Below are 27,466 nucleotides of genomic sequence, written 5' to 3'. Positions count from 1 at the left end.
CGTTGGAGGGGTTTTAGTTGGGGGGTGGGGGAGAAAAAACCTGGACTTGTGCTGAAAATGTCCCACCCCGATCACCACACACATTGCAAGGAGAGCGATCACTCCACACAAGCTACCACCAGCAGGACAGTGGGGTGGGGGGAGAGAAAACCCCCTGCAGTGACAAACACCCATCCCCCAATGACCCGCGTGTACAAAAACAAACATCCCTTGCATTCTCCACAGCACGCACCCGACGAAGCGAGCTGCTAACCTTTGCTCTTTCAATGTAAGTGCTACAGTTACAAGATCTGGCCACATTTTAGCTGTTGTCCAGTGACACTGATAACTGATCGCCACCTGCCATATGACCTGTTTCAGTAAGGTGCCAATACCTCATGCAAGGCACTTAATGTCCTCAGTGCTTCACAGAATCGAGCCCTCAGTTCAGAGTAGAGGTAGCAGTGAAAATGCTGAGGTATTGCTGAAGGTGGAACTGCTTGTTATGGATAAAGCAGTTTGGGTTGTATACATTCATATACATTCAGCTTTCATTCTGAATTCTCATAGCGTCTAAAGTCTGCAGGGTCTAAAATGCCAGTGTTTTTGAAAGGTAACGTACACAAAGCTCTGATGTGCCCACAACCTTAACTATACCTTAAAATGAAGGTAATTCCCACACAAACCTTTTCTGTAAAATTTTAGCCTGGTTCTAGAGAGCAAAGGGGATAAGGTATGCAGCATTCCTTCCCTTCCCTTTGCTTTTGCAGAAGGGGAGCCTTGTTAATGCACATGTAAGATCCTCCAGAGAATACCCATCTCCTGCAGACCTTAGGATGTACACAGGAGGAGGGCTCTGCCTGGGTAAACGCTTCTGCCCCTTAAGGGCCTTCGATGGATCATGAAAAACTTCCTGAGCCTAGCAGCCCACAGCCCAAGGTGCTCACTGTTGGGAACTCCAGCCTTTGCCTCTGAAAGCCTTGAGAATTTAACCATAGCCCCAACCTTCCCACAAGCCTTAGCAAGCTCATGGCCTATCAGGAACCTCTCCCTCACGTGAACTGTAGGATGGGCTAGTCAGCAGCCCCTGCCAACAAACCTGTATGCCTAGCTAAGGTCATGATGCCCCAACAAGGCAGAGTGGCCTCTTCAGTGGACTATTGCTAAGTGTCATGAGAGGGGTCAAAAGGATACCCCATAAATCTAAGGCTCAGGAGGACCCCCAAATCAGCTTAAAGCTTGCAGATGCTATAGGTCAAAACAAATCTTTTAAGGTCTGCAGCGTGGGGCAAGCATGAGAGCTCAAAAGGTTCACTCGGGTTCTCCCACTGAGTGCCTCCCTCATGCCCTCCAAGGCCCCTGCTCTCTCCAGTTCCGTGCTCTGCAGGTCTCCTGCAGGTTAGGGCTAGGAGAGGCAGCCACTCTTCAAACATGAATTATTTTTCTCCACTCTTTTCGTAAGCTTGGACATAGAGAAAAGTGTTACAAGTCACACTGTGGGACACCTCACTCGCTGATGTGTTTTCACTTAAAAACAAATTTTCTGATTAAGTTCAATTTTGGTGGAAAGTTATTTTCCATTTACAAGCCTCCTTTATGACTGTTTACAATGAGGCTGATTATCTGTACCAGGAAAAAAGCTAGAAAGATTTTATGAAACCTTCAGTCTCCAGCAGCCAAATTCCCTACCTTACGCTTGCCTGAGCTGCTGATCCAGAGATTTTCGTATTTAAAAAACTTTAATATGGCCTAATCTAGCGTACAGCTTTGAAGATTACTAGATCTCATAGGAAAGTACAATTAAGCTTTGTTTGTTTGTTTTTTAAGGAGCAAATCGCATTAGAGGTCCACAAGAGTACAAGAAGCCTGTGTTTAGGGTCATAATTCATGAACAATTTGTAGGAAAAATTCTACATTGGCTCCAGATGTAGTCTACTAGTTTTGCAGCTGTTTCTTTACTGGTGGATTTTGAAGTGGGGGCAAAATTACATTTAATTAAAAGTCAGTTGCAAACTAAGGAGTGGCTGGTACCGCACCATAATCACACTGATGCATTTACCTAGCCCTGGTCTACACTACGAGTTTAGGTCAGATTTAGCAGCGTTAGATCGGTTTAGCCCTGCACCCGTCCACACTACGAAGCCATTTTTTCCGACTTTAAGGGATCTTAAAACCGGTTTCTGTACTCCTCCACAACGAGCGGATAAACGCTGAAATCAACCTCGCTGGGTCGAATTTGGGGTAGTGTGGACGCAATTTGACAGTATTGGCCTCTGGGAGCTATCCCAGAGTGCTCCATTGTGACTGCTCTGGACAGCACTCTCAACTCAGATGCACTGGCCAGGTAGAAAGGAAAAACCCAGTGAACTTTTGAATTTCATTTCCTGTTTGGCCAGTGTGGTGAGCTCATCAGCAGAGGTGACTATGCAGAGCTCTTCAGCACAGGTGACCATGGAGTCCCAAAATCGCAAAAGAGCTCCACCATGGACCAAACGGGAGGTACTGGATCTGATCGCTGTATGGGGAGATGAATCCGTGCTATCAAAACTCTGTTCCAAAAGACGAAATACCAAAATATTTGAAAAAATCTCCAAGGGCATAAGGACAGAGGCTATCACAGGGACCCGCAGCAGTGCCAAGTGAAACTTAAGGAGCTTAGGCAAGCCTACCAAAAAACCCAAGAGGCAAATGCCCGCTTGGGGTCAGAAACCCAGACATGCCACTTCTATGATGAGCTGCATGCAATTCTAGAGGGTGCCCCTACCACTGCCCCACCCCTGTACTTGGACTCCTGCAAGGGGAGAGTCTCACGCAACAGGGATGAGGATTTTGGGGACGAGGAAAATGACGAGGAGGTGGAGGTTGAAGATAGCGCACACCAGACAAGCGGAGAAACCGTTCTCCCTGACAGCCAGGAATTGTTTATCACCTTGGAGCCAATATCCTCCCAACCCGGGCTCCTAAACCTTGAAGGCGGAGAAGGCAGCTCGGGTGAGTGTACCTTTATAAATATAATACACGGTTTAAAAGCAAGCGTGTTTAATGATTAATTTGCCCTGAAGACTTGGGATGCATTCGCAGCCAGTACAGCTATTGGAAAAGTCTGTTAACGTGTATGGGGATGGAGCGGAAATCCTCCAGGGACATCTCAATGAAGCTCTCCTGGATGGATTCCCAAAGCCTTTGCAAAAGGTTTCTGGGGAGGGCAGCTTTATTCCATCCTCCACGGTAGGACACTTTACCACAGCAGGCCAGCAGCACGTAGTCTGGAATTATTGCATAACAAAGCATGGCAGCGTATGGTCCCAGTGTTTGCTGGCCTTCCTGCAACATCCGTTCTCTGTGTTATCCTCAGGAGAATGATCTCATTCATGGTCACCTGGCTGAAATAGGGGAATTTTATTAAGAGGACATTCAGAGGTGGCCATTCCTGCTGGGCTGTTTGCCTGTGGCTGAACAGAAATCATCCCCGCTGTTAGCCACGCAGTGGGGGGAGGGGTGAAGCAATCATCCCAGAGAATTCAGTGTGTGTGGGGTAAGGGGGCGGGCAGTAGTTGGGTTTGTGCTGCAAGTTAACCCGAAAACCGCAGCCCCTTCTTTTAAATTGCCAAGCCATTTTAAAGGGCAAACCCAATGGGTGCTTGGTATGTGAAATTAGGGTGCTGCTGTTTGAAACTGTTTCCACATGTTAGGAAAGTTAAAGAAGCCAAAAGACTGTGGCTTACCATGTCTGCCTGCAAGCCAAATTCTGTTGCCCGCCAGCCCTGCGTGTGAGATCTCACACCATACCGGCAGGACCTCGATATAAGAGGCAAAATTCGACCTTGTAAAGAAACCACACATGCTATGTAATGTTAACAGCTTGGTTCACCATGAAAGAATCCACCCATTGTTCTCTAAAATCTCTTTTAAAGTCTCTTTTTAAAGATGACTAATCTCCCTTTTTTCCCCACCCGCAGCTGCAAATGTTTCAGCGCTCCCCCTATCATCTCAGTCCCAGAGGCTATCAAAGATTAGAAGTAAAGAAAAAACACACTCACAATGAAATGTTCTCTGAGCTCATGCAGGCCTCCCACACTGAAAGAGCCCAGCACAATGCATTGCAGGAGACAATATCAGAGTCCAGGAAAGCACAAAATGAATGCAAGGACAGGAGGGATGAGCAAGAGGAGAGGAGGGATGAGCGAGAGGAGAGGTGGCGTCAGCATGATGAAAGGAGGCAGGATGCAATGCTGAGACTACTGGAGGATCAAACTGATATGTTCCGGCGTATGGTTGAGGTGGAGGAAAGGCAGCAGGAGCACAGACCACCGCTGCAGCCCCTGTGTAACCAACCACCTTCCTCCCCAAGTTCCATAGCCTCCTCACCCAGATGCCCAAGAATGCGGTGGGGGGGACCTCCAGGCACCCAACCACTCCACTGCAGAGGACTGCCCAAGCAACAGAAAGCTGGCATTCAATAAGTTTTGAAGTGCAGTGTGGCCTTGTCCTTCCCTCCTCTCCCCAGTGCTTCCCTCGTCCCCCACCCCTCCCGGGCTACCTTGGCAGTTATCTCCCCATTTGTGTGATGAATTAATAAAGAATGCATGAATTTGAAACAATGACGACTTTATTGCCTCTGCAAGTGCTGATCAAAGGAGGGAGGGGAGGGCAGTTGGCTTACAGAGAAGTAGAGTGAACCAAGGGGGCGGGTTTTCATCAAGAAACAAACAGAACTTTCACACCATAGCCTGGCCAGTCACGAAACTGGTTTTCAAAGCTTCTCTGATGCGCAGCACACCTGCTGTGCTCTTCTAACCGCCCTGGTGTCTGGCTATGTGTAATCAGCGGCCAGGCGATTTGCCTCAACCTCCCACGCCGCCATAAACATTTCCCACTTTACTCTCACAGAGATTGTGGAGCACACAGCAAGCAGTAATAACAATGGGAATATTGGTTTCACGGAGATCTGAGTCCGTAAACTGCGCCAGCGCGCTTTTAAACATCCAAATGCACACTCTACCACCATTCTGCACTTGCTCAGCCTATAGTTGAACAGCTCCTGACTACTGTCCAGGGTGCCTGTGTATGGCTTCATGAGCCAGGGCAATAAGGGGTAGCCTGGGTCCCCAAGGATAACTATAGGCATTTCAACATCCTCAACAGTTATTTTCTGGTCTGGAAAGTAAGTCCCTTGCTGCAGCCGTTCCCACAGACCAGAGTTCCTAAAGATGTGAGCGTCATGTACCTTTCCCAGCCATCCCACGTCCCTTGTGATCCACCAGTGCTTGCAGCACCATTGAAAAGTACCCCTTGCGGTTTAAGTACTGGTTGCCTTGGTGGTCTGGTCCCAAGATAGGGATATGCGTTCCGTCTATCGCCCCACCGCAGTTAGGGAATCCCATTGCAGCAAAGCTATCCACTATGACCTGCACATTTCCCAGAGTCACTACCCTTGATAGCAGCAGCTCAGTGATCGCGTTGGCTACTTGCATCACAGCAGCCCCCACAGTAGACTTGCCCACTCCAAATTGATTCCCGACTGACCGGTAGCTGTCTGGCGTTGCAAGCTTCCACAGGGCTACCGCCACTTGCTTGTGAACTGTGAGGTCTGCTCTCATTTTGGTATTCTGGCACTTCAGGGCAGGGGAAAGCAAGTCACAAAGTTCCATGAAAGTGCCCTTACGCATACGAAAGTTTCGCAGCCATTGGGAATCGTCCCAGACCTGCAACACTATGTGGTCCCACCAGTTTGTGCTTGTTTCCAGGGCCCAGAATCGGCATTCCACGGCATGAGCCTGCCCCAATGCCACCAGGATGGCCACACTGCCGGGGCCCGTACTTTGAGAGAAGTCTGTGTCCATGTCCTCATCACTCTCCTCACTGCGCTACCGTCGCCTACTCACCTGCTTTTGCAGGTTCTGGTTCTGCATATACTGCTGGATAACGCACGTGGTGTTTAGAGCGGTCACAACTGCTGCGGTGATCTGAGCGAGCTCCATGCTTGCCGTGGTATGGTGTGAGCAGGAGAGCAGAGTGCCAGCAGAAGCGGCGGGTGCATGACAATGCTGACAGCAATATGGCGCCCGCACGGAAAAAGGCGCGAAACGATTGTCGGCCGTTGCTTTCACGGAGGGAGGGAGGGGTAGGCTGGCAGCAGACGGTGCTGCTGGCTGGGAGAGCTATCCCTCTGGCAATATTCCAGGCAGGACTGAATCTCCATTAGACAAAACTTAAAGAAGAGAATGACCTGAGTCACTCCCATTTATGCGCAGGTGCCCCGACAGACTTTACCGAGGTCCGCTGGGGCACCCATGTCCGCCCAGGTGCCCCCGACACACCTCATTGAGATCTGCCAGGAGCACCCATGTCTGCCCAGGTGCCCCGACTGACCTGACCAAGGCTGGCCAGAGCACCCAGGAGACGATGAGGACGGCTACTAGTCACACTACACTATCTGCTGCCACAAGGCAATGAGCTGCTGCTGTGTAGCAATGCAGTCCCACGTCTGCCAGCACCCAGGAGACATATGGTGATGGTGAGCTGAGCGGGTTCCATGCTTGCCATGGTATGGCACCTGCACGGGTAACCTATGAAAAAAAGGCACGAAACGATTGTCTGCCGTTGCTTTCACGGAGGGAAGGAGGGAATGGGGGCCTGACGACATATACCCATACCACCTGCGACAATGTTTTTTGCCCCATCAGGCATTGGGATCTCAAGCCAGAATTCCAATGGGCAGTGGAGACTGCAGGAACTGTGGGATAGCTACCCACAGTACAACACTCCGGAAGTTGAAACTAGCCTCAGTACTGTGGATGAACTCCGCTGACTTAATAGTCTTAATGGTTTTAAGTGGGAACACACACAATCGACTGTATAAAATCACTTTCTAAAAATTCGACTTCTATAAATTCAACCTAATTTCGTAGTGTAGACATACCCTTAGTTTTGCTCTTTATGAAGGCCAGAATCATCTTACCATTCAACAAGACAGCATGTCCTGTAGGCTGCTCTCTTACATCTTGTACAATATTTTCCTGACCACCACACAACTTTGTACACAGTACAGTTGCATTTTTATGCAGCTGTGGAATGTGTGCTATAGCTGTACAGTGACAGCATCCTGCAGCAGTCACACAGGCACAATCCAAGTGAAGATTCAGTCACATGTATTTGGTGCAATTATTTTTTTGTTTTATATTTATTTAATGCTTGTGAAAGTCTCAATGGGTGTCAAGCCATAGAAAAGAAATGGCATAGCAGGAGTAACATACGATTCCTATATATTCTCTCTCTCTTTCCCCTCACCAATATACCTTATCCCTGATCTGTTCGGACCACCACCCAGTGGTAAAATGGGAATTAATCCTCCATTGTTGTGGTGGCTTTGATGTGGTCACCATCCGCTAAGAATGTCACTGACACTCACCATCACAGGCTACTCAGCAGGTGTTAACAGCTTTCAGACACTCCCACCCTAAACTAGATTTAAACTGGTGAGTAAAAGCTTTTGCATCCCAGTCCTATGAGCCACTGAGCCCCAACAGAAATACGTTACACAGTACCTACCTGTCCACTGTGGGAGGCAGTGGCAGTTGTAAGTGTTCACACCATCCACACAAATCCCGCCGTTCTGGCAATTATGATTTGGGCAGTCATCAATATTCTGCTCACAGGTGCTTCCTTCAAAGCCTGGCCAAATTTGAAACACATGAGACTAAAATTATTTTCAGGGGTCCGTTAAAGAGGATTACCTGTCTGTGTGAACTGGTGTTTAACATGCTTTTCCTGTTGGTCTAGCTCCCTGCTGCACAATGGAGCAGCAGTCTGAACCAAGACTTGTCAGTAACAATATTCTGCCATTACTGAGCCCAAAGGGCTTGGACAGGTAGGTTGGCTTGTACAGATAGGTTGGCTTGGGGGAAATGGGCCGGACCAAGCAACAAGAACATATCCCAGGAGTTATGAACATCAGCAGTTTAACTGGCCCCATTCTAGGCAGTACCTGGTGGCTGGTCCCCTACTATCTTTCTCTGCTCTCTTTATAGACTTCCCTGTTGCCTTAATGGAAACATGCTGCAGCAGCTGTTAGTGCCTCTTGATAATACCCGGCTCCCAGGTGTGTCTACTTGGATTAGCTTCATCTCACCCAACCTATAAACTAAATCCTGAAAGAAGAACTACTACTCAATAAAAACTCAGGTAGCCTCTTAAAGTCTGCAACCACCTTCCCAACCCTCGCCCCCTCTGGTCTTTACAGTTATAGGGCTCGCAGCTGGCCTCTGCAAACAATACTTACGTAACATGGCATGCACATGAATGGCTTGTTCTCTTCATTTTTATAAACCTTTCCTGTTTTCCATTTTAGTTTCTCTCACTAGCTATTCTCTTTCCTTTTGGCTGGTTTGGCTCATTCTTCCTCCCTTCCCCTATATTTAGTTGCCTTTTATGTTCCAGGCCAGTGCAGAATAGCCTTCCTGCTTGGGGACTCCTTCCTGCTTGTATTCTCTCCCCAGTCTTACCCACCTGTACCCTCCTCAATTTGATTTTCATGCCCTGACCACTTAGGGTGCCTGAAGAACCCAAGGCACTTCTCATAGGAAGCTATCCTTGTACCCCGGCCAAACTCCAACTCACTTACATCACGCCTCCTCAAAATCACCCTGCAGTTTCTGTTGGATAAGGCATTCTTCACTTCTTGTACTAAAGGAGGCTGCATTTCAATGTGGTTGGAGTGAACAATTCCAGAATATATAGCTTGTAAATCAGATTAGTCTCTGAGGATTTTTGGATTATTACAATGACACAACTCCTTCATCCAGAGCATGAACTCTTCCCCTCGAGTGTCAGTGTTCTGTTGTGGACACCTCAGAGCTAGATTAGAGAGGTGTAGCTCTGATGCCAGCTCTGCAGCAGTGCCTCCCTGTATCTGATAGAAGGCTCCCAAGAAGTGATGGTCATGGGCTCCCCTACCTCACAGACTTCAGAGCATGGTGAACATTAGATCAAATAAATCCCAAACTGAACAGGTTTCACAAGTGTACTCACAGGACCAGGCATCTAAGACACATTGGAACAGGGGCGGCCAACCTGTGGCTCCGGAGCTGCATGCAGCTCTTCAGAGGTTAATATGCGGCTCCTTGCCTAGGCACTGATTTCGGGGCTGAAGATATAGATGCTAACTTCCAATGTGCTGGGGGGTGCTCACTGCTCAACCCCCTGCTCTGCCCCAAGCCCTGCCCCCACTCCACCCCTTCCCCCAAGGCCCCTGCTCCTTCCCCTGAGCCTGCCATGCCCTCGCTCCTTCCCCCTCCCCCATCCTGCACACGTGAAACAGCTGATTGTGGTGGGTGGGGGGAGGAGGCGCTGATGGGGGGGGCTGTCGGCAGGGAGGAGGGGCTGGGGAGCGGATGGGGCACTGCTGACATATTACTGAGGCTCTTTGGCAATGTACATTGGTAAATTCTGGCTCCTCAGGCTCAGGTTGGCCACCTCTGCATTGGAGAGTCAGGACAACCTGCTTTTGAGTTCGAGGTCGCACAGAAATTAGGCTGTTTGGAAAAGTTTTCCAACCCCTGATTTTTCCAGTTGTCTCATCTCATGAATACTGAGTGCACCCCCAAACTTCCCCAGGTAAAATTATTTTGTAAGAAGACAAGATCATTGTTCACATGCTGCACTCATGCAACCAACATGAGCAGCAAACACGCCCAGGACCATCAGCTCCAAAAGCTAAAGTGCCAGCCCCCAGAGCTAATGAGGAACTTTCATTGGCTTTGGTGACATTAGGACTTTCCCCGTTCTCTAACAGGCAAGGCCCAGAGGAGAACTGTACATTTAGCAATTCCACTGTACCTCATATGAATTTCAGGTGCTTTGATGTGTGTGTAAAATTAAAGAGTAAAAAACACAGAAACAGAAGAAAGCTATTAAATCATGGAGCACGTCCCATGTTTGAATCCTACACTACATTTACTGTTTAGTCCTCTGGGAAATCTTGTGAGGGGAATAAATCACTATTTCCATTATACAGATAGGCAAAATGAAACCAAGGTTGAGAGTTGTATTGTAGTCCAGGGTTTCTCAACCCGTGGGTCAGACCCAAAACTGGGTCACCAGAATGTTTCAAAGGGCTGCGTGGCAGCTCCTGTGGCTCCTTGTCCCACGGGGCTGGCTGGGCTCACTCCCTGCTCCAGGCACTGCAACCTCTGGGGTCCCAACTCCACTCTGGTTTGGCCCAGTCGTCATGACAATGGGAGTCCGGGTAGGCAAGATTTGAGTCAGTGGCCCTGCAATCCCATGAACCAGGTCACAACTCCACTCACACAAATTTGGTCCTGTCAGCGGGGCGGGGCCAAACCTGAGCAGTGCTGCAACCCCAGAGGTTGCAACACCTGGAGCAGAGAGCCAAACCCAGCCAGCCTCACAGTACACGAGCTGCAGGAGCCCGGACTATGGGTGGGGTGAGTGCCGGGCAGGACCCAACTCTGCCAGTGGATAGAATACAACTGAAACCACCCCAAGGCCTCCACCCCCAGACTATTTACTGGGTTGTGACAGGCCATAAACATTTACAAATGGGTCCTGAGCCAAAAAAGGTTGAGAACCACTGATCTAGCAGATTAGCAATCTATCTAGCAAACAGATAGCAGCCTCAGAAGCAATTTAAGCAGGTATTGCTACACTCGGATAAAATGGGGCCCAACCAAGTCCCATTCACCCCAGCACTTTCCAGGCCAAACCTATGTAGGGGAAACCCTGCTTTGGGGGCACTAGGACAATGTGGCAACTCCTCTCCCCAGGGCCACATGGCTGTGGGGAAGAAAGTGCAGGGAGGAGCCAGCTACAGACCAAAGCCAGTAGAGCAGCTGCAGAAGCAGGGGACGTCAGACATAGAGGTCTATTTTCTACAGGATTGACTGGACATTGCTGTGCAGACTGGCTGTTCGCTCCAATCCCCTCTTCCTTCGTCTTTTCATCTCAGCCTGTCTCCACTCCTGCCCTTCATACCTCCCCACCTCTTTTTGTTTAGCAAATCTCCTCACTAAACCTCAATCCCAAAAAAGTTAAAAGAAAAACTGTGGAACTAACCGGATGTTTGCAGGCCACCACACTGATCACTATGCTTGTATGTTATCCTCTCCCCCCACCCTTTGTCTGGTCTATGGAGATGGTAAATGCTTCAGGGCAGAGATTGTGTACTATTGCTGTCTGTACAGTGCCTAGGACAATGGGGCCTTGTCCTTGCTGGCCCTTGGCACTACCACAATTAACAGTGACCCTAGTTCTCATAGTTGACTTGCCAAAGGCAACGCTGCAAGTGACTTCTGTGCTTCAGTTTCTTCATAGGAAAATACTGATATCCACATCTGCCTGACTTGCAGAGGGTTTGTGAGGTCTAAGTAAATAACACCTGCAGAATACTACTAAGAGCAGCCAGTGGAAGAGGAAAAAGAATAATTTACCAACTCCTGGATCCTGTCCTTGCATTTATTTGTTGATGCCAGCAACACAGGACAACAATCATTAGGGAAGCTGCATGTCAGTTAGATCAATACAGCAACTCAGCATGAAACGAAAGTACTGTGTGCACTTTATGAAGCTTGTGCCAACTTCAAACAGGCATTACAAGCAGTGCATAGCATCCTAAATATTTTTAAAGCACACATCTCCTGGTACACATTTCCTAAAGCACGCACATGTCAGGTACTGTTTTGAGCAATGCAGTGCGTAAAAAGTGTATGGAAATGGCTTTGAATAGAAACCACCAGCCTCAACCACCAAGCTTAGTCAAAAGCCCCAGGCACCTTACCAAGGACAGCAGATCAAAATGAATGTGAAGCATGAAGGGCCACACTCTTGTGGAGTTCCAGCTCCAAAAATGCAAGTGGTCAAGTTTTTTGGTAACTTCTGATCTCCCAAATGCCCCATCCAATTTTCTTTATTTCAATCCTTATAAAATACAGCTGAAACTTTAGTAGTGTGATTTTTATGCCTATTTCAGGCTGTACACACTCGGCAATACTGTGGCTGAATTTGTAGCAGAACTCACCTCTTGCTGCAGAATTGTCCTAAAGTTCAGCTTTAATTGTTAAAAGGTTGCTCACCCCGTTCTAGCCCAAGGCACTGATTTCTAGCCCTTCTGGTCAAGGTGCATGTTTGAAGTTCTCAGCTTCTAAAACAATGCATTTATGCCAGCCTGAGTCTGCCACAAGTCTGAATTAATGCAGAGGAGCAAACTGCCCCATTCATGTCATTCAGGGCCCCATGGACTGACACTGCAGCTACAACACTTAGTATTTTTCCAAGATGCCACAGAATTCATTATTTTGCTGCATCCAGACACCTGATGTTTTCTGTCTCCCTGCTCTGTTGGGAGCAGCCTGCAGCTGGGTACATACTCAGGTGGCTAGCCAAAGCCACTTTTCATGCTGCTGCTGCCACACTGCTATCTTTCGCATGCTAGCTTGAGTGGAGCTAGCCCGTCTGTCTACTCTCACTGGGAAGTATGTTCCCAACGGCTGTGTAAACATACCTTTAGAGAGATTAGTGTCTACCAGTACCACAGGAAAAGCCCTGCATCACACCAGGCAGGATAGACCATTCTATTTAATACGCCTTTTCTATCACATTTCTAGGATGTTCTGGTTTAAATAAAGAGCAGTTTGAGGCCACAGTTGTATGACATGGTACGAAGCGCTAACAAACACATGAAGTTATTTCCTCTTTCTACAAGGTATTCCAGTTCTCACACACAGTCTGTTCTAGTCTGACAGATTCTTTCCTGGACAAGCTCTTGGAATTCCCTAGGGTTCTTATCTTAGTAAATTGGTAATTATTGTGATGGATAACAATGAATAGTCACTTTCCCAGCCACGAACTTCCTCTATTGACTTGTTTAACATTCTGTTGCCAAGTCAACTCCTTATTTGTCAGATATTTACAGCTATAAAACTCATTCTCACCACAATTAAAAGGAGTTTAAAATGCTGCAAGTTAAACATCTCTCATAAGTGTAATTTACTAAAACTGACTGACCTGAGAAACTTTCCATCTGTTTAGAATTAGGGATTGTCTAAACAGCTTTTATACCAATTTGACTAAAACTGGAGAAGAATTTACTTAGTTAAACTGGTGCAACCTCTGGTGTGGATGAAATTATACCAGTATAAGAAGTGTTTACACTGGCATAGCTTTTGGTAAATTTACCTCTAGAATGCAGGAATTTCCCTTGATTTCAGCTATGTGACATAAGTAATTGCAACATTTGGATTATATAAACACACACATATGAGTTGGGAACCTAAAAGTTTTACAATCAACTATACTGTGCATTCAGAGTAGCTGCATCACTGAAGAGAATACTATTGACACCACTGTAACTGCTCAGCCATTACTCCTTGTTTTCAAGCCTTTCTAGCTTCTCCCTCAATTCTCCATTGGTGCCTCACACTCTTCTGCTGGCCCCTTTCCCTCCCGCTCCTCTCACCAGAAGGGGTCAGAATTCAGGCCACCAGGAATCATCTCCCAAAACATCAGGACGTTTCTTGGTGCCTTAGTTGCACTGGGGTGAGGAATGCCGGGATGCTTTTGCCTTCACCTGGGCAGTCAGTGGAAGTACCCTGGCTCACCAACCTTTTTTTCTCTTTTGATTTTTTTTAAATGGGAAGTTTTGTAAACCAAGTTACAACAACACAACACTGCCAATTTAGACATGAATGTCAGTCAGGACATACAAAGGAAAGGCTCTCAGAGCAACAAGAACTCACCCACACTGTACATGTTGTGTAATGAGACACATTAACAGTAACTATCAAAATGATATGTGGGTGCACTACTCTGGTAACTATGTTGTCATTTCCTGACTATATTTAAGGTCCAGATTTTAACCAGAGAACACTGGTCTGCAGGGAAAAGGTGCAAGACGCTCCCATCCAACCTTGCGTCCCTGCAAGAAAGGGTAACTTCACTCATGTGAGCAGAGCAGTCCCATTGGTTTTGCAGGATCAGGGCCTTAGAACTTCTTGTTCTCTGTTTTCCTCTGCAATGGTTCTATCACAGAGGTGGGCAAACTATGGCCCGTGGGACCATCTTGCCCGCCCTTGAGCTCCCAGCTGGGGAGGCTAGCCCCCAGCCCCTCCCCTGCTGTCCCCTCTCTCCCGCAGCCTCAGCTCGCCGCGCCGCCAGCGCTCTGGCCCGCTGCTCCTGCCAGGCAGCGCAGTTGGCTTTGGCCAGGCGGCAGGGCTGCGAGCTCCTGCTGCTCTGAGCTGCATGGTAAGGGGCGGGGAGCGGTGGGGGGGGGGGTAGGACAAGGGGCAGAGGATCCTGGGGGGCAGTCAGGGGACGGAGAGCAGGGGGCGGTTAGATGAGCGGAGGTTCTGGGGGGGCAGTCACGGGACTCGGAACGGTGTGGGGGTTGGATAGGCATGGGAGCCCTGAGGGGCCTGTCAGGGGGTGTGTGTGTGGATAGGGGTCGGGGCAGTCAGGGGACAGGGAGGGGGATTGGATAAGGGTCTGGGGGGGCAGTTAGGGATGGGGGGTCCCAGGAGGGGGCGGTCAGGGGACAAGGAGCGGGGGAGGGTGTTGGATGGGTCAGGGGTTCTGAGAGGGGCAGTCAGGGGCGGGAAGTGGGAGGGGGCAGATAGGGGGTGGGTGCCAGGCTGTTTGGGGAGGCACAGCCTTCCCTACCTATCCCTCCATACAGTTTTGCAACCCTCATGAGGCCCTCGGGCCAAAAAGTTTGCTCACCCCTATTCTAGCACAAGGCATAACAAAACATTGGGCACCACAGAGGTCCAATAGCTCCAGTTCAAGGAACTGAAGCTTCACTGATGAAGCCTGCAGAGCCTGCTAACCATAAACGAAGTCTTTCTTTAAAAAAAGAGGGAAATTAAAAGGCAATAGGTTAACATGAAAGCAACACTAGGCTGAGAAATCAAGCTGTCTCAGACGTCGGTAAATTTGAGCAATCTGTTTCTTCAATAATATTAACTGACATATTCAGCCTTTTCACCTGGGCCCCAGAACCCACCCATGTTTTCTTACCATGACCCTTCCAGTCCTGTGATCTTTAACCCCTTTCTCCTTCCCTATCACTAGACTCCTCCCCTTTCATATTAGGAAACAGTGAGCCCACGCAACTAAGCCTTCATCTCAGCTCCCTTCCTTATCCAAACTTATGTTCCTTTTGTCCTAGCCCCCACATCACTCCAATATTGTAGGAGGACCATATATCAGAAATAACCAAAACTTAAGTGCTTGATTTCCTAGCTTCACCACTGCATTCCAGCTGGGTTTTGGGAAGGACTAAGTATTTACCTGGCAGACAGTTACACTCATAGGTAAAGTCATTGGTTTGATGACATGTCCCTCCATTCATACATGGCGATGGTGAACATGGCACATAGGTGCTCTCACAGCGGTGTCCTCTAAAGCCTGGCTTGCACTGGCATTGGTAAGAACCGAGCAAATTGTGACAAGTTCCACCGTGTTGGCATTGTCCTGGTATGGCACATTCATTTACATCCATCTCGCACTTTGGGCCAATATAGCCTGCTGGGCAGGTGCAGGAGAACCCACTTCCAGATGTGATGCATGTACTTCCATTGGCACATGGCTGAGACACACAAGCATCAATCCACTGGCAGTCCTTTCCTGTAGGACCAAGACATGTGTGAACTTCTGTCAATCAGAAATTGTTTGGATGGAAGATGTAGACTTCTCTCCCTCCATCCCCATGACACCCCAAAGCTGAGATGTCTTTCTGCACACACCAGCTGTGTACTCTACCATGTTACAGTTAGATCTAAAACACAAGCATTTCCCATTGCAACCACCAATTTGATTTAGTTCTAACCTGTTTAGGTGGGAGCTGCAAGATAGAGAACCCTACGATTTATGAGAAGTAATCAATGAGCTGGAATGATACTGCACTGCTGACATTTACTCTCCTCTCCCACCTGGTCTTCAAGGATAAAAACAGGATTCTGAATCTCCCCTTGACACAGAATTAAGCTTCCCTACAGAAAGCTGTTGCTGACTAAAGTTGCTCATTTAGCTGTTTTTGGAGCTTGCCTACATGGGGCAGTTATTCTGGAATAAGATACAGCATGAATTTAAAGTGCAATAGCTATTCTGGAATAACTCCTGATATACACAATCTCTTCCAGAATAGCTGTTGAGGTCAGTTTCCCCACTTGACAAGCACTAAGAGATTAAAATACATTCGTATTTTTAAAGTGTTGCTATGAAGGGTGAGAGGCCCCAAATTTGGCTTTAAAAAAAAACAACAACAAAAAAATCTTTTCATGCTATATCTCCTAGCTCTCATTTCCAGTGCAGAAGCTATTAGTTTGACAGCATATTAGGGTAACACTAGAACATTTTTAAGAGGGTACATCCAGCTTAAAGGTACTTCAAATGGGAGGGGGGATGACTAAGGACACAATTACAAAGTCCCACCTGTGTAACCTGGTGGACAGACACACTCATATGTGTCCTGGAGAAGCAGTTGGCAGGTCCCTCCATTTAAGCAGGGGTGAGACACAAAGCAGATGTGCGATTCAGAGTATCTGCAGTCCTCTCCTGTGAATCCTAGAGCACATTTACAAGTGGCTTTTCCGACCACAGATGTGATTTCACAAGTTCCTCCATTCTGACAGGTATGGCTTTCACAAGGGTTTCTGTACTGACAGTAGTCTCCAAGAAAACCCTCTGGACACCTACAAGAGAATGGAAATCATGATTAGCAGTGTGTTCACACTGATCCTCACAATGCAAGCTACTACTGTGAAAGGTCCCAGTACTGGCACTATTAACACCCAAAGTCTTTCCTACCTAGACAGCAACATTACAGACCCTAATGCATAGACCGTATTTGTTATTTATGGAAAGCCCTTTTGTTATTTATGACTGTCCAAAGTGAGCATCCTGAAAGTATAAGGTCGTAACATTAATTCATATATAAAACTTAATGAAACTCCAATTACATTTAATGAGGGGCAAAAACATTCTGTCCCACCCTCCCCGCCCCTCCATACGACTGATGGACAGACAGATACTGTCTCCCCATCCCTTCAATATTTTTAAACTTGAGTATTAGTTAATTCCATTTTGCTATACCTAATAATGTCCTCTGCAGAAGTAAACAACCAATCTGAATAACAGATATTATCCATCTCAAAACCTTTAGTGTACTTTTCCCCTTACAACACCACAGTGAAGTAGGAAAGTGCTGTTATCCCCACTACACAGATAGGGAGCTGAGGCTGTGACTTGTCAAAAGTTGAACACGAAGCCTCTAGCAACACAGGAACTGAACCTGGGTCTCCCAAGTCTCAGGCCACAGGCACCGGCTTCCTCCTTTCGCCAGGGGTGCTCAACCCCTGCCCAGCCTCAGGCACCGTCCCACTCACTCCTTCCCCCAAGACTTCACCCCCAGCCTGCCTCTTCCCGCCCAGTTCCACCCCCACCCCCGAGCACACCCCATCCCCACTCCCCCCCTTCAACTGGCTGCCAGTGGGTGTGAAGCGCACCCACAGAGTTCATAGAAGGTGTTCATAGAATATCAGGGTTGGAAGGGACCCCTCAGGAGGTCATCTAGTCTAACCCCCTGCTCAAAGCAGGACCAATCGCCAGCACCTATGTCCCAGGCTAACATTTTAACCCAGGGGTAGGCAAACTACGGCCCAAGGGCCAGATATGGCCCCTCAGGGCTTTGGATCCAGCCCACAGGATGGCCACCCCTGTGGTGCTGCGGGCTCCACGCCACTCCCAGAAGCGGCCAGCACCATGTCCCTGCAGCCCCTGCGGGAGTAGGGGGCGCAGAGGGCTCCACGCGCTGCCCTCACCCGTGAGTTCCACACCCGAAGCTCTCATTGACCACGGTTCCCCATTCCCGGCCAATGGGAGCTTCGGGTGTGGAACCCACAGGTGAGGGCAGCGCGTGGAGCCCCCTGCGCCCCGCCCTCCCAGGGGTCACAGGGATGTGGTGCCGGCCACTTCAGGAAGAAGCGTGGGGTTAGGGCAGGCAGGGAGCCTGCCTTAGCGGTGCAGCACCGCTGCCACCCCGGAGCCACTCCAGCTAAGTGGCGCTGGGCCGGAACCCGCACCCCAACCCCCTGCCCTGAGCCCCCTGCCGCAGCCCTCCTGCACCCCAACCCCGTGCCCTGAGCCCCCTGCCGCAGCCCTCCTGCACCCCAACCCCCTGCCCTGAGCCCCATCCTGTACCCCAAACCCCTGCCCTGAGCCCCCTGCCACACACCCCTGCATCCCAACCCCCTGCCCTAAACCCACACCACACCCCGCACCCCAATCCACTACCTTGATCCCCCTCCTGCACCCCGCACCCCTGCCCTGAGCCCCCTGCCACACCCCTCCTGCACCCCAACTCCCTACCCTGATCCCCCTGCCACACCCTGCACCCCTCCTGCACCCCAACCCTCTGCCCTGATCCCCCTCCTGTACCCCGAACCCTTGCCCTGAGCCCCCGCCACACCCCTCCTGCACCCCAACCCCCTGCCCTGATACCCCTCCTGCACCCTGAAGCCCTGCCCTGAGCCCCCTGCCGCAGCCCACACCCCTCCTGCACCTCAACTCCCTACCCTGATCCCCCTCCTGCACCCCAACCCCCCACCACACCCCGCACCCCAACCCCCTGCCCTGAGCCCCCAGTACTGAGCTCCCTCCCACACTCCGCACCCCTCCCTGCACCCCAACCCCCTGCTCTGAGTCCCCTCCTCCACCCCAACACCTTGCCCTGAGACCCTTCCTGCACACTGCACCCCCTCCCACACCACACACTCCCTCCCGCACCCCAACCCCCTGCCCCAGTCCTACATTCATGGCCCTGCATGCAGTTTCCGCATCCAAATGTGACCCTCGCGCCAAAAAGTTTGCCCACCCATGCTTTAACCACTAGACCAGGGGTTCTCAAACTGGGGGTCGGGACCCCTCAGGGGATCACAAGATTATTACATGGGGGGGTCACAAGCTGTCAGCCTTCATACCAAATCCTGCTTTGCCTCCAGCATTTATAATGATGTTAAATATATTAAAAAGTGTTTTAAATTTATAACAGGGGGTCGCACTCAGAGGCTAGCTATGTGAAAGGGGTCACCAGTGCAGAAGTTTGAGAACCACTGCGCTAGACCATCTTTCTTCCATCTCTAAGAAATACAAAAATAAACTGGTACATTTAATGATAATTGGGGCAATATTATAAAGATTTATATGTGCAGAATCACTATTTCTCACTAAGCAAGACTTGTGTAAACACAGTGCTGTCAGTGCTGTAATCCATCTGCTGACTGACCTTTGGACTAGGAATTTTCAATCCATTTTGAAGCACTGAGCAGAAACTGCCATTTATTTCCTTCAGCTAAAGGAGCAACCTGCAAAATGTACATCAAATAAGCCAAAATATCAAAAACGCAGAGAAAAATGGACAGTCAATCTGCAGATTTTTCTATATTCTAGATGGTTTGATGAGGAATCAGAATATGTACATCTTGTTTAAGAGGCAACTAGGGGCATCAGACATGACACACAATACAAATATTTTAGGGATGAACTCCAGATGCTCCATTTTCCCCACTCCAGGATATGAGTAATTCCAAATTAAGTCAGCGATAGTTACTCAGATCCAGGGGAGGGAGATTCTGAGTCCAAGAAGAGTGATTAGTTCTCTAGTGAGGTTCAAGGCAAAGTATCTAGCGGCAACAGAACTGAAATCAACTGTTTACTAATTTGTTTAAAATGCACACATCTGATGGATTAAAAACTGTCTGGTCTCCAAATGCAACTGTAACCAGGGAGTCATCTTCAAGCAGGTATGTTTCTAGTGTGGTTCCACATGGATCCCAGTGGCTGAAAGTTGAAGCTAGACAAATTCTGACTAGAAATAAGGGCACATTTTTTAAAATGAGAGTAAGTATCCATTGGAACAATTTACCGCGGGTCATGGTGGATTCTCCATCACCAACAATTTTTACATTAAGATTGATGTTTTTCTAAAAGTTCTGCTCCAATTCAAACATGAATTAACTCAGGGTTAACCTGTGGCCTGTGTTACACAGGAGGTCAGGCTTAATTACCACAATGGTCTCTTCTTGTCTTATCATCTGTGAAAAAGCTTTGGATACATGTACAAAGAGGAACAGTTCCATGTACTATAAATAAGCAGCATTGTCCTAAACTGAAGATCTTCTCCATCCATCCCCCCAAACTAGAATTCTCCCATAACCCTCTTTAATCTACTCCTACCCTTCCACACCAGAAAAAGTCTGGGAGAACACAAAAGATTTGCAGGGTGACCCAAGGTTAACAAGTTTGGGGAAGCAAATTCTGAAATTGAGGCTCCTTCTCTGAAAATACTCTGCTTCCTTTGGGGCTGATGGCTCAAGCTCCTCAGTTGATCTGAACTGCTGTAGATGCCTAGACTTTAAGGTCTGAAGGGACTATTACGATCATCTAGTCTGATCTGCACATCACGGGCTAGAGAATCCATTCCTATAATAGACCCATAGCCTCTGTCTAACTCACTGAAGTCCTCAAATCTTGACTATAAAACTTCAAGTTACAAAGAATCCACCATTTACTCTAATTCAAACCAGCAAGTGACTTGTGCCCCATGCTTCACAGGAAGGCAAAAAAATAAAATGGTCTACTCCCAGCCAACTTGACCTGGTGGAAAATTCATTCCCGACCCCAAAGATGGTGATCATTTAGACCCTGAGCAAGTGGGTGAGACCCACCAGCCAGACACCAGGACTGCAACCAGGCTAGGTATAAATAAGTATGGAAGTAAGGAAGGTATAGAGAATGCTGATTTACTGCATAAGCATTATGAGACAATATACTCTGAGAAACAGAAGACCCTGCACACATGCCCCATCATGTCACTAGAAACGTGGATCAGTTTATGCCTGGCAACTCTGAGGACTACAGTCAAGCTGATTTGAATGCTTCTAATCCACCAGCCACTGCTGTAAATTTGGATCAGTTTCCGTAGTAATGAGGCACAGAAAGATTTGCTTTTTCAAGTTCTTTACATAAAAAGCCACTTGTCCAGAGAACAGCTTAAAATTATAGCAGCTTGTGTCAGCTCCAAAATGACAGGCTCAGAACAGGAAATAATACCCTTTCCAAACAAAAGCCACTGTTTCTCCTCTTTTCCATCTAACCCTCAGGAACAGTGATGGGAGCATGAAGTTGGTCCTGGCACTTTCTAGAAGCACGTGAGCTTTCTTTGTCTACTTCTGCAAGAATTTAATCATTTACTTAAGAACAAGTTTCACACATAGGCTATTTCCAATTATGATTTTTGAAAGCTACAAAGAATTTGAAGTGGAAAAATGTGTTATGGGCTGCTTCAGCCCTGCAGCTGTTTATAATTAAAGCTTCTCCTTTACTCTCTCTGGGCTACTTTCCAGCACAAATACTTTAGTCAGAACTTAGTCCAACCCACTTTTTTCCTTCACAGCTCCAGTCTGCAATTACCTACAGTGCCTTAGTGCAGGCTCTCAAAAAGTTTCACAATAGATGTTCCCCTCGCTAAACACTGTAAAGATAGTTATTCAAATAAAAAAAAAAACAGCTGGAAATCCAAGGAGTTGGATTCAAACAATGCTGTCAATGCCAAAGAAACAGAACCAGCAGAACACATGGAGGCCGCTGATGCAGTTGTGCTACCAAAGTTGCTGTTTCTCCCCAATGTTGTGTTTATCCCTTCTGTGGGGTCCTTTGAAAGAAACGTCCTTTCAGTTTGAATGGCTGTTCTTCGCCAGACAGTACTACATCCATTTTTGGTACATTCACCAGCTCAGTCTATCTGACTGCAGATTACTTTAGCTAATCTTTCCAGATGTTTGGTTTTCATGGGAGTTTCCCATTCAGGCCTAAGGATATCATCTGGGGCTGCACAGCAGGAAGCATATAGTTCTAATTTGGTATGTGAAGGGAGGAATTTCCTAGAATGCTTGCACCCACTTGACACTCCCTTTGTTTTGATTGGAGGATCACTGGAGGGAAAACGCAGGCCCCACGACAAAGTTGACCCAGTTTGCAAATATTCTGGGACAGATTTTACTCAGTCTTTTCCTTTTGACTCCCATACAGACTCAGGAGGAAAAACAGGATTCTCTGGCTAGTTTATCCCTCTCTTCTTACTATTTATCTTATAAGCACTTTGGGGCAGGGACTGTCTTTTTGTTGTGTGTCTGTACGATGTCTAGCACAGTGGGGTCCTGGTGCATGACTTGGACTCCTAGGTGCTACTGCAATACCAATAAACAAACAACAAAAGGACCAGAAGTCTCTATGGTGAGACTCAGCTTTGTGTTTCCTGCCCACTTGGGCCATGGGCAGCTTTTTGTCCCCATAGCCCAACTCCAGAGAATGTTGGGAGACTAGGGAATATAGTGCCAGCTTCTTCCCCTGGATTGGGGATTGGATTGGGGGTTGGACTAGATGACCTTCTGGGGTCCCTTCCAACCCTGATATTCTATGATTCTAGATGGAAAGAGTGAGCACTTCTCCTTTTGAGGAGCTCCTCCCTTTCCTTCAGCCTTTAGGATTTCCTTCCAATCCCTAAAGGGAGGGGGAAGGGGGTAGATCAAAAATCTCATCCTGAGAGGGAAAGGCCACCCCCTATTCTGAATTCAAGTTTTAAGCGGATGTTTTCCGCTGATTGATCTGGGACTGACCCTGGCCCCTGAAAGCAGGTCCTGTGAAGACATCCACTTCAGTTCATGGAGCTCTTCTTTGTAGGCTGGGCCCTGCAGGCACTATCTCTCAACCCAGGTGGTCCCTGCAGCTGGAATCTGATTGAGAAGAGCCAGCTAAGAAGGGCCTACTTGAAATAAGAGCTGGCCAAAGTGCTGGAGAAGAGGATGGGCTAAATGAATTCAGATTGGCCTGGAAACCCCTTACCACCATCCTGTTGCTCCACAGGACCCAAACTGCTTTTAAGTCCTTCCACTGAGCTTGAAGGCAGGAGGCAGTGCAGCTTCTATCCAAGTTTTTGATTTGCATATAACCATAGAATTCAGCTTATGGTCAACATACCATCCCGCCCCAAGCAGAGGCAGGGGTAGGACATGGCATTGCACAAAACTTGGCAGCTGTGTTGGGGAGGTACCTGGCATTTGCTCAGGGCCTGGGGCTGCTGGGGAGGTTACTGTGGTGAACAGTGTGATGGCGAGCCTGTGGCTATTGTTGCATTTTTGATCTTGTGGGTTTGGCAAAAGTCAGAATTCAAAAGAGACAGAAATTGGCTAAAAGTCTTTAAAAGTTTTTTTTGGTCTATCCTCTGGTGTATGAGCATGCACACCCCAACCCTCTGCCTACCCCTAAGTGCATACAAAGTGTACAAAAATGCAGGCCATTGCACAAGGCCCTGTACAAATTTAGCAAGATGCCCCCTTCTTCCACAGCACTTCTAACAGCTGCATTCATTTCACTGTCTGTTCTGAAAACTCAGGTCAGTGATACCCTGAACAATACTTTATAATTTAGGCTGTAGGCCTCTTTAGTGGAGTTCTTTGCTGTCTAGGCAAGTGCATTACTACTTTTTACAGCTTCTTTGATTTCTAACTGTGTCAATAAAATCCATTTGAGAAAAGTATTTCAGTATTTAAGAAAAGACACCTCAGAAAGAAAATTAATTCTGACCTCAGGATAGACAGAAACAGGAGGGAGGAATTTGCCTAACTACAAAGTCAAGGATAAAGGAGATTAGAAGCACCATCAAACAGTGCCATAAGAAAACTGGCACAGTGGGAACGGAGCTACCCAAAGCATATATAAACCAGTCACAAGAGCCGTATGCTTTAACAGAATATACAGGATCCAACACGGCTTTAACATCAGGCGCAAGATCTCCATCCCCACCCTGAAAGAATTAACCGCCAGAAGTTGGCCACGTTAGAGAAGACTTTTTCTAACCTAAATCCAGGTTTCTTTTTAAGCAGGACATGGACAGTACAGAATTACCATTCTGATGACAGTGGTTTCAGTACTAAGCTGTCATTTTCTAGCTGCTTTGCCAAGCATTTAGACTAGTTATTTTGCTTATGAACATTTTAGTCGAACCCAATTTTTATTCAGTGTATATCTACCTATGATGTACGGGGCTTCTACTTCATCTGTCCATTTGTTCCTCACGGATAGTAATTTAAAGCTGTGGTTGTTTGCAATACATCTGGCTGGTGGTGGCTTTAACCATTTATTTGAAAAAAAAAATGTATGATTTAAAGCTGTATATAACTCTTGCTATTGCCTTTCTTCTTTCTGGGAAAAGTCCACTGCAGGCCCTAAATCTTCCCCTACTCCCAGCCTTAACAAGTTAGTCTGATAACACACTGGAACAAACAACTCTGTGGAGAGAAGAAAGAGGAAGACAGCCTCTCATTAACTTATTGCCAAACAGAGGAAGTACTGCAGCAAACTCAGAAAACACAACCAAGTGGGAGGGGTGGGGATTTAGCTAACTAGTGAGTGACACTGGAGAGCTCACAGTCAGCCCACTTGCCCTGGTCTGAAAGCTCAGCTTCCTGAACACAATGTTTCTACTCTTGCAGCTATAAAAATATTTCAGAAAATAGTTTAGGTTGCCCCAGCAGATGGGAAGTTCCCCTATTAAAAGTTCCCCATAGTTATTGCAAAGGAAAACAGGATGCTAACAGCCAACATGGAAATTCCACCTTAAAGGACTGAGTTTGAGTTTTCTGTTACATTTCCTTCCTCTCTGCAAAAAACAAACCATTCAACCAGAACTGGAAATTTGGTGCAAGGTCATACAGGTGTCAGAACTTGCACGGCATGTCTTCAGTTTTCATTGGTGCCTTTAGAAGGATTGAGCTGTGAGACTGGGAGTAAGGAACGATTGGGCCTGCATTAGACTTTTACCAGAAAAGAAGGCAGGCAGCAGCAAGAGTTACAAACACCACTAAATCATACATTTTTGTCAAACGATTAAAGCTACCACCAGCCAGAAGTATTGCCAGCAATCGTAGCTTTAAATTACTTGGGTGTCCCTCTTGACACATATGCTTGACAGTGAAGTGAGCAACAGTTGGATTTAGTAGAACAACCAACAGCGTCAAAATCTTAAATGAGAAATTTAAAGTAGCTAAGTTACCAGGTGTATTGAAAACTGTCATATAGTCAAGAACACGATTAATAGGACTATATCAAGATGGAGACGTTTGTAACAAGGTACAACAAGGACCAGTGTTGGAATCAGTTTTATTTAACACCTTTATTATGATCTACACACCTCGACAGACACCTGATTAATAAATTTACAAGTGGTGCTGATTGGGAGCAATTGCAACACCAGTCACAAGACAGAAACAAAGTTATTTAACAGATAAGGAGAGAAAGTAAGCTTTAGCTCTAAAAAATGTCACTCATACATCTGGGGCAAATAATCGAAAGCATGGAAACAGAGGTGAAAGTAAGCTGGTACGCCCCAGTACAGCATACCGGCAAGAGCCAGTGCACCGTACTGGGGCAGCCCAGTTTCCCCAGGGGGCAATTTAAAGGGCCTGGGGCTCCATGGGGCTCCCAGCAGTGGCTGGAGCCCCAGGCCCTTTAAATTGCTTCCAGAGCCCTGCTGCTGGAGCCCTGGGGTAGCGGTGGCGGGGTTCCAACAGCTATTTAAAGGGCCTGGGGCTCCCCTGCTTCTACCGCCCCGGCCCTTTAAATAGCCTCCGGAGCCCCGCCGCCTCTACTCCAGGGCTCCAGAGGCTATTTAAAGGACCAGGGCGGTAGAAGCAGGGGAGCCCCAGGCCCTTTAAATAGCTATCGGAGCCCCAGGCTGCTGCTGCTGCTACCCCGGTGGGGGAGGGGGAGCACTTATTTTACAGGGTGGGCTGGGGCTGGCTCTGACCCCCCCTCAGCCCCTCCCCTTCTGCCTTAGGCCCTGCCCCTTCCGGGGGCCAGAGCTGGCCCCAGCGTACCGGTAAATCACTCAACTTACTTTCACCCTTGGATGGAAAGGAGAAACTTGGAAAGCAATAAGGGTGAAAAACATAAGAGGCGATAGAGGACAGCAAGTGTTAGTATGCAGTGCATAATGGCTGCAAAAAAAACCCCATCAATTTGTAACTGAAAAGGCATCCCAGTATAGGGAGATTAGGATTTTCCCTCTACACATCTCAGGTGCAATTTCACAAAATACTGCTTTCAGTTTTGGGCACCCTATCAGAAGAAAGATACTGATAAGTTGACGGGACTTTAGAGATGGGTTACAAATATTCAGGGGCAGGAGGGACTGATTTATGAAGAAAATGTTGAAAAGAGCTAAATATGAATAGCTGGTTACTTAGCCAGCCTAAGTAGGTGGGATGAAATCTACAAATATTTGAAGAATGTAAGCACCAAGAAGAGAGGATTTCAATGTGCTACAAAATGGTACTACTAACATTAATGAAGTAAGCAAGGCTTGAAAAATCCATTTACCACAGGCAAATGGGAAGCTGACTTTAGCAAATGAGGATGACCAACACCATCAACTGCTGCAGAGGTGAAGCTTGCTTTTAAAAAATGTCCATCTTTGTAGTTGCAAAGTTAACTTACCAAAAGTGAGTTGTGTTCAAACAGGTACAATGTCATTTTCCAGAAACTACAGATGGCTCCAGTGCACCTGTTGCAGTTTAGAGATTTTCCATACAGCAGCAAAAAGCAAAGTCACATTTATAACAAGGCTGCATGAATTTGCCAGGAAACCAACCCTATGAGCTAGGAAATACTAGGTGGGTTCCTGTGACCCAGTGCTGAATGGGGCTTTTTACTCCCACTCAGATAAAGAGGTGACAAAACCTATGGTGGTTGGCACCAGAGTTCAGAGGAACCCTGCAAATAGCTAAGTTTGGCCTGGATTTTGGGCTGTGAGTTCCTTTTGTAAATAAAGCCAAGCTGCTGGAAGAGGAGTGAGTTCTCACCTGCTACAAGTTACAGATGTTTTGGAGCAGGATAGGGAAATCTGCCCATAAGGTTCATCACTTTCACAGCCTCTATTCCTAACTTAATGTAAAGAAGTCAAACTATCAAGGCCCAGTCTAAGAACCTGGTCAAAAACTAACAGGTTTTTAAGTTAAACCTTAAGTTAAGGGTAAACTGCTAGCCAGAAAGTCTCAAGCTACGCTTTAGAGCAGTGGTCCCCAAGCAGTGGGGCACGCCCTGGAGGAACGTTCAGGAGCGTGTATAGCAGGGCCTGGGCCAGCTCCCATGGCGGGGTGTGGAGGGAGCGCCACTCAGTCCTGCTCCACCCCAGCCCAGCTCTGCCCCCAGCCCAGCTCTGCCCTGGCTCCTCTCTGCCCCCAGCCCAGATCTGCCTTTATTCCCTGTCCGGCTCCAGGCCAGATCTGCCTCTAGCCCCAGTTCTGCCCCCAGCCCAACGTCCTCTGCTGAGCCAACTGTGGAGTAATGGGGAGGAGGGGCACGGCCAGATTTATAATTGGTCAGGGAGCAGGGGGAAATAGGAAAAGTTTGGGCACCATGG

At 47.7% G+C, this 27,466-nt stretch overlaps 1 protein-coding gene across 6 annotated transcripts in view; it reads right to left on the bottom strand.

Annotated features, from left to right (window-relative positions):
• NOTCH2 (notch receptor 2) overlaps positions 1-27,466 on the bottom strand; it is a 134,143-nt gene that overhangs the window by 86,710 nt on the left and 19,967 nt on the right. For 4 of the 6 annotated variants that reach the window (XR_012160294.1, XR_012160295.1, XM_073356270.1 and 1 more), the window contains exons 3-5: positions 16,423-16,682; positions 15,280-15,615; positions 7,531-7,653 (exon numbers count right to left, since the gene is read on the bottom strand). Coding sequence is in view for 4 of the 6 variants with exons in the window: in XM_073356270.1 (XP_073212371.1) it covers positions 7,531-7,653; positions 15,280-15,615; positions 16,423-16,682 (719 nt within the window). In the remaining 2 variants the exon portion in view is untranslated. Of the gene's footprint in view, positions 1-3,001; positions 3,363-3,704; positions 3,803-7,530; positions 7,654-15,279; positions 15,616-16,422; positions 16,683-27,466 lie in introns of those variants that run through there. The other 2 variants (XM_073356271.1, XM_073356272.1) reach the window with 2 other exon arrangements.

This window comes from Lepidochelys kempii, chromosome 8 (genome assembly GCF_965140265.1).
Source record: "Lepidochelys kempii isolate rLepKem1 chromosome 8, rLepKem1.hap2, whole genome shotgun sequence".
Taxonomy (NCBI): Eukaryota; Metazoa; Chordata; order Testudines; family Cheloniidae; genus Lepidochelys; species Lepidochelys kempii.
This window is presented reverse-complemented; position numbering and strand designations above follow the sequence as displayed.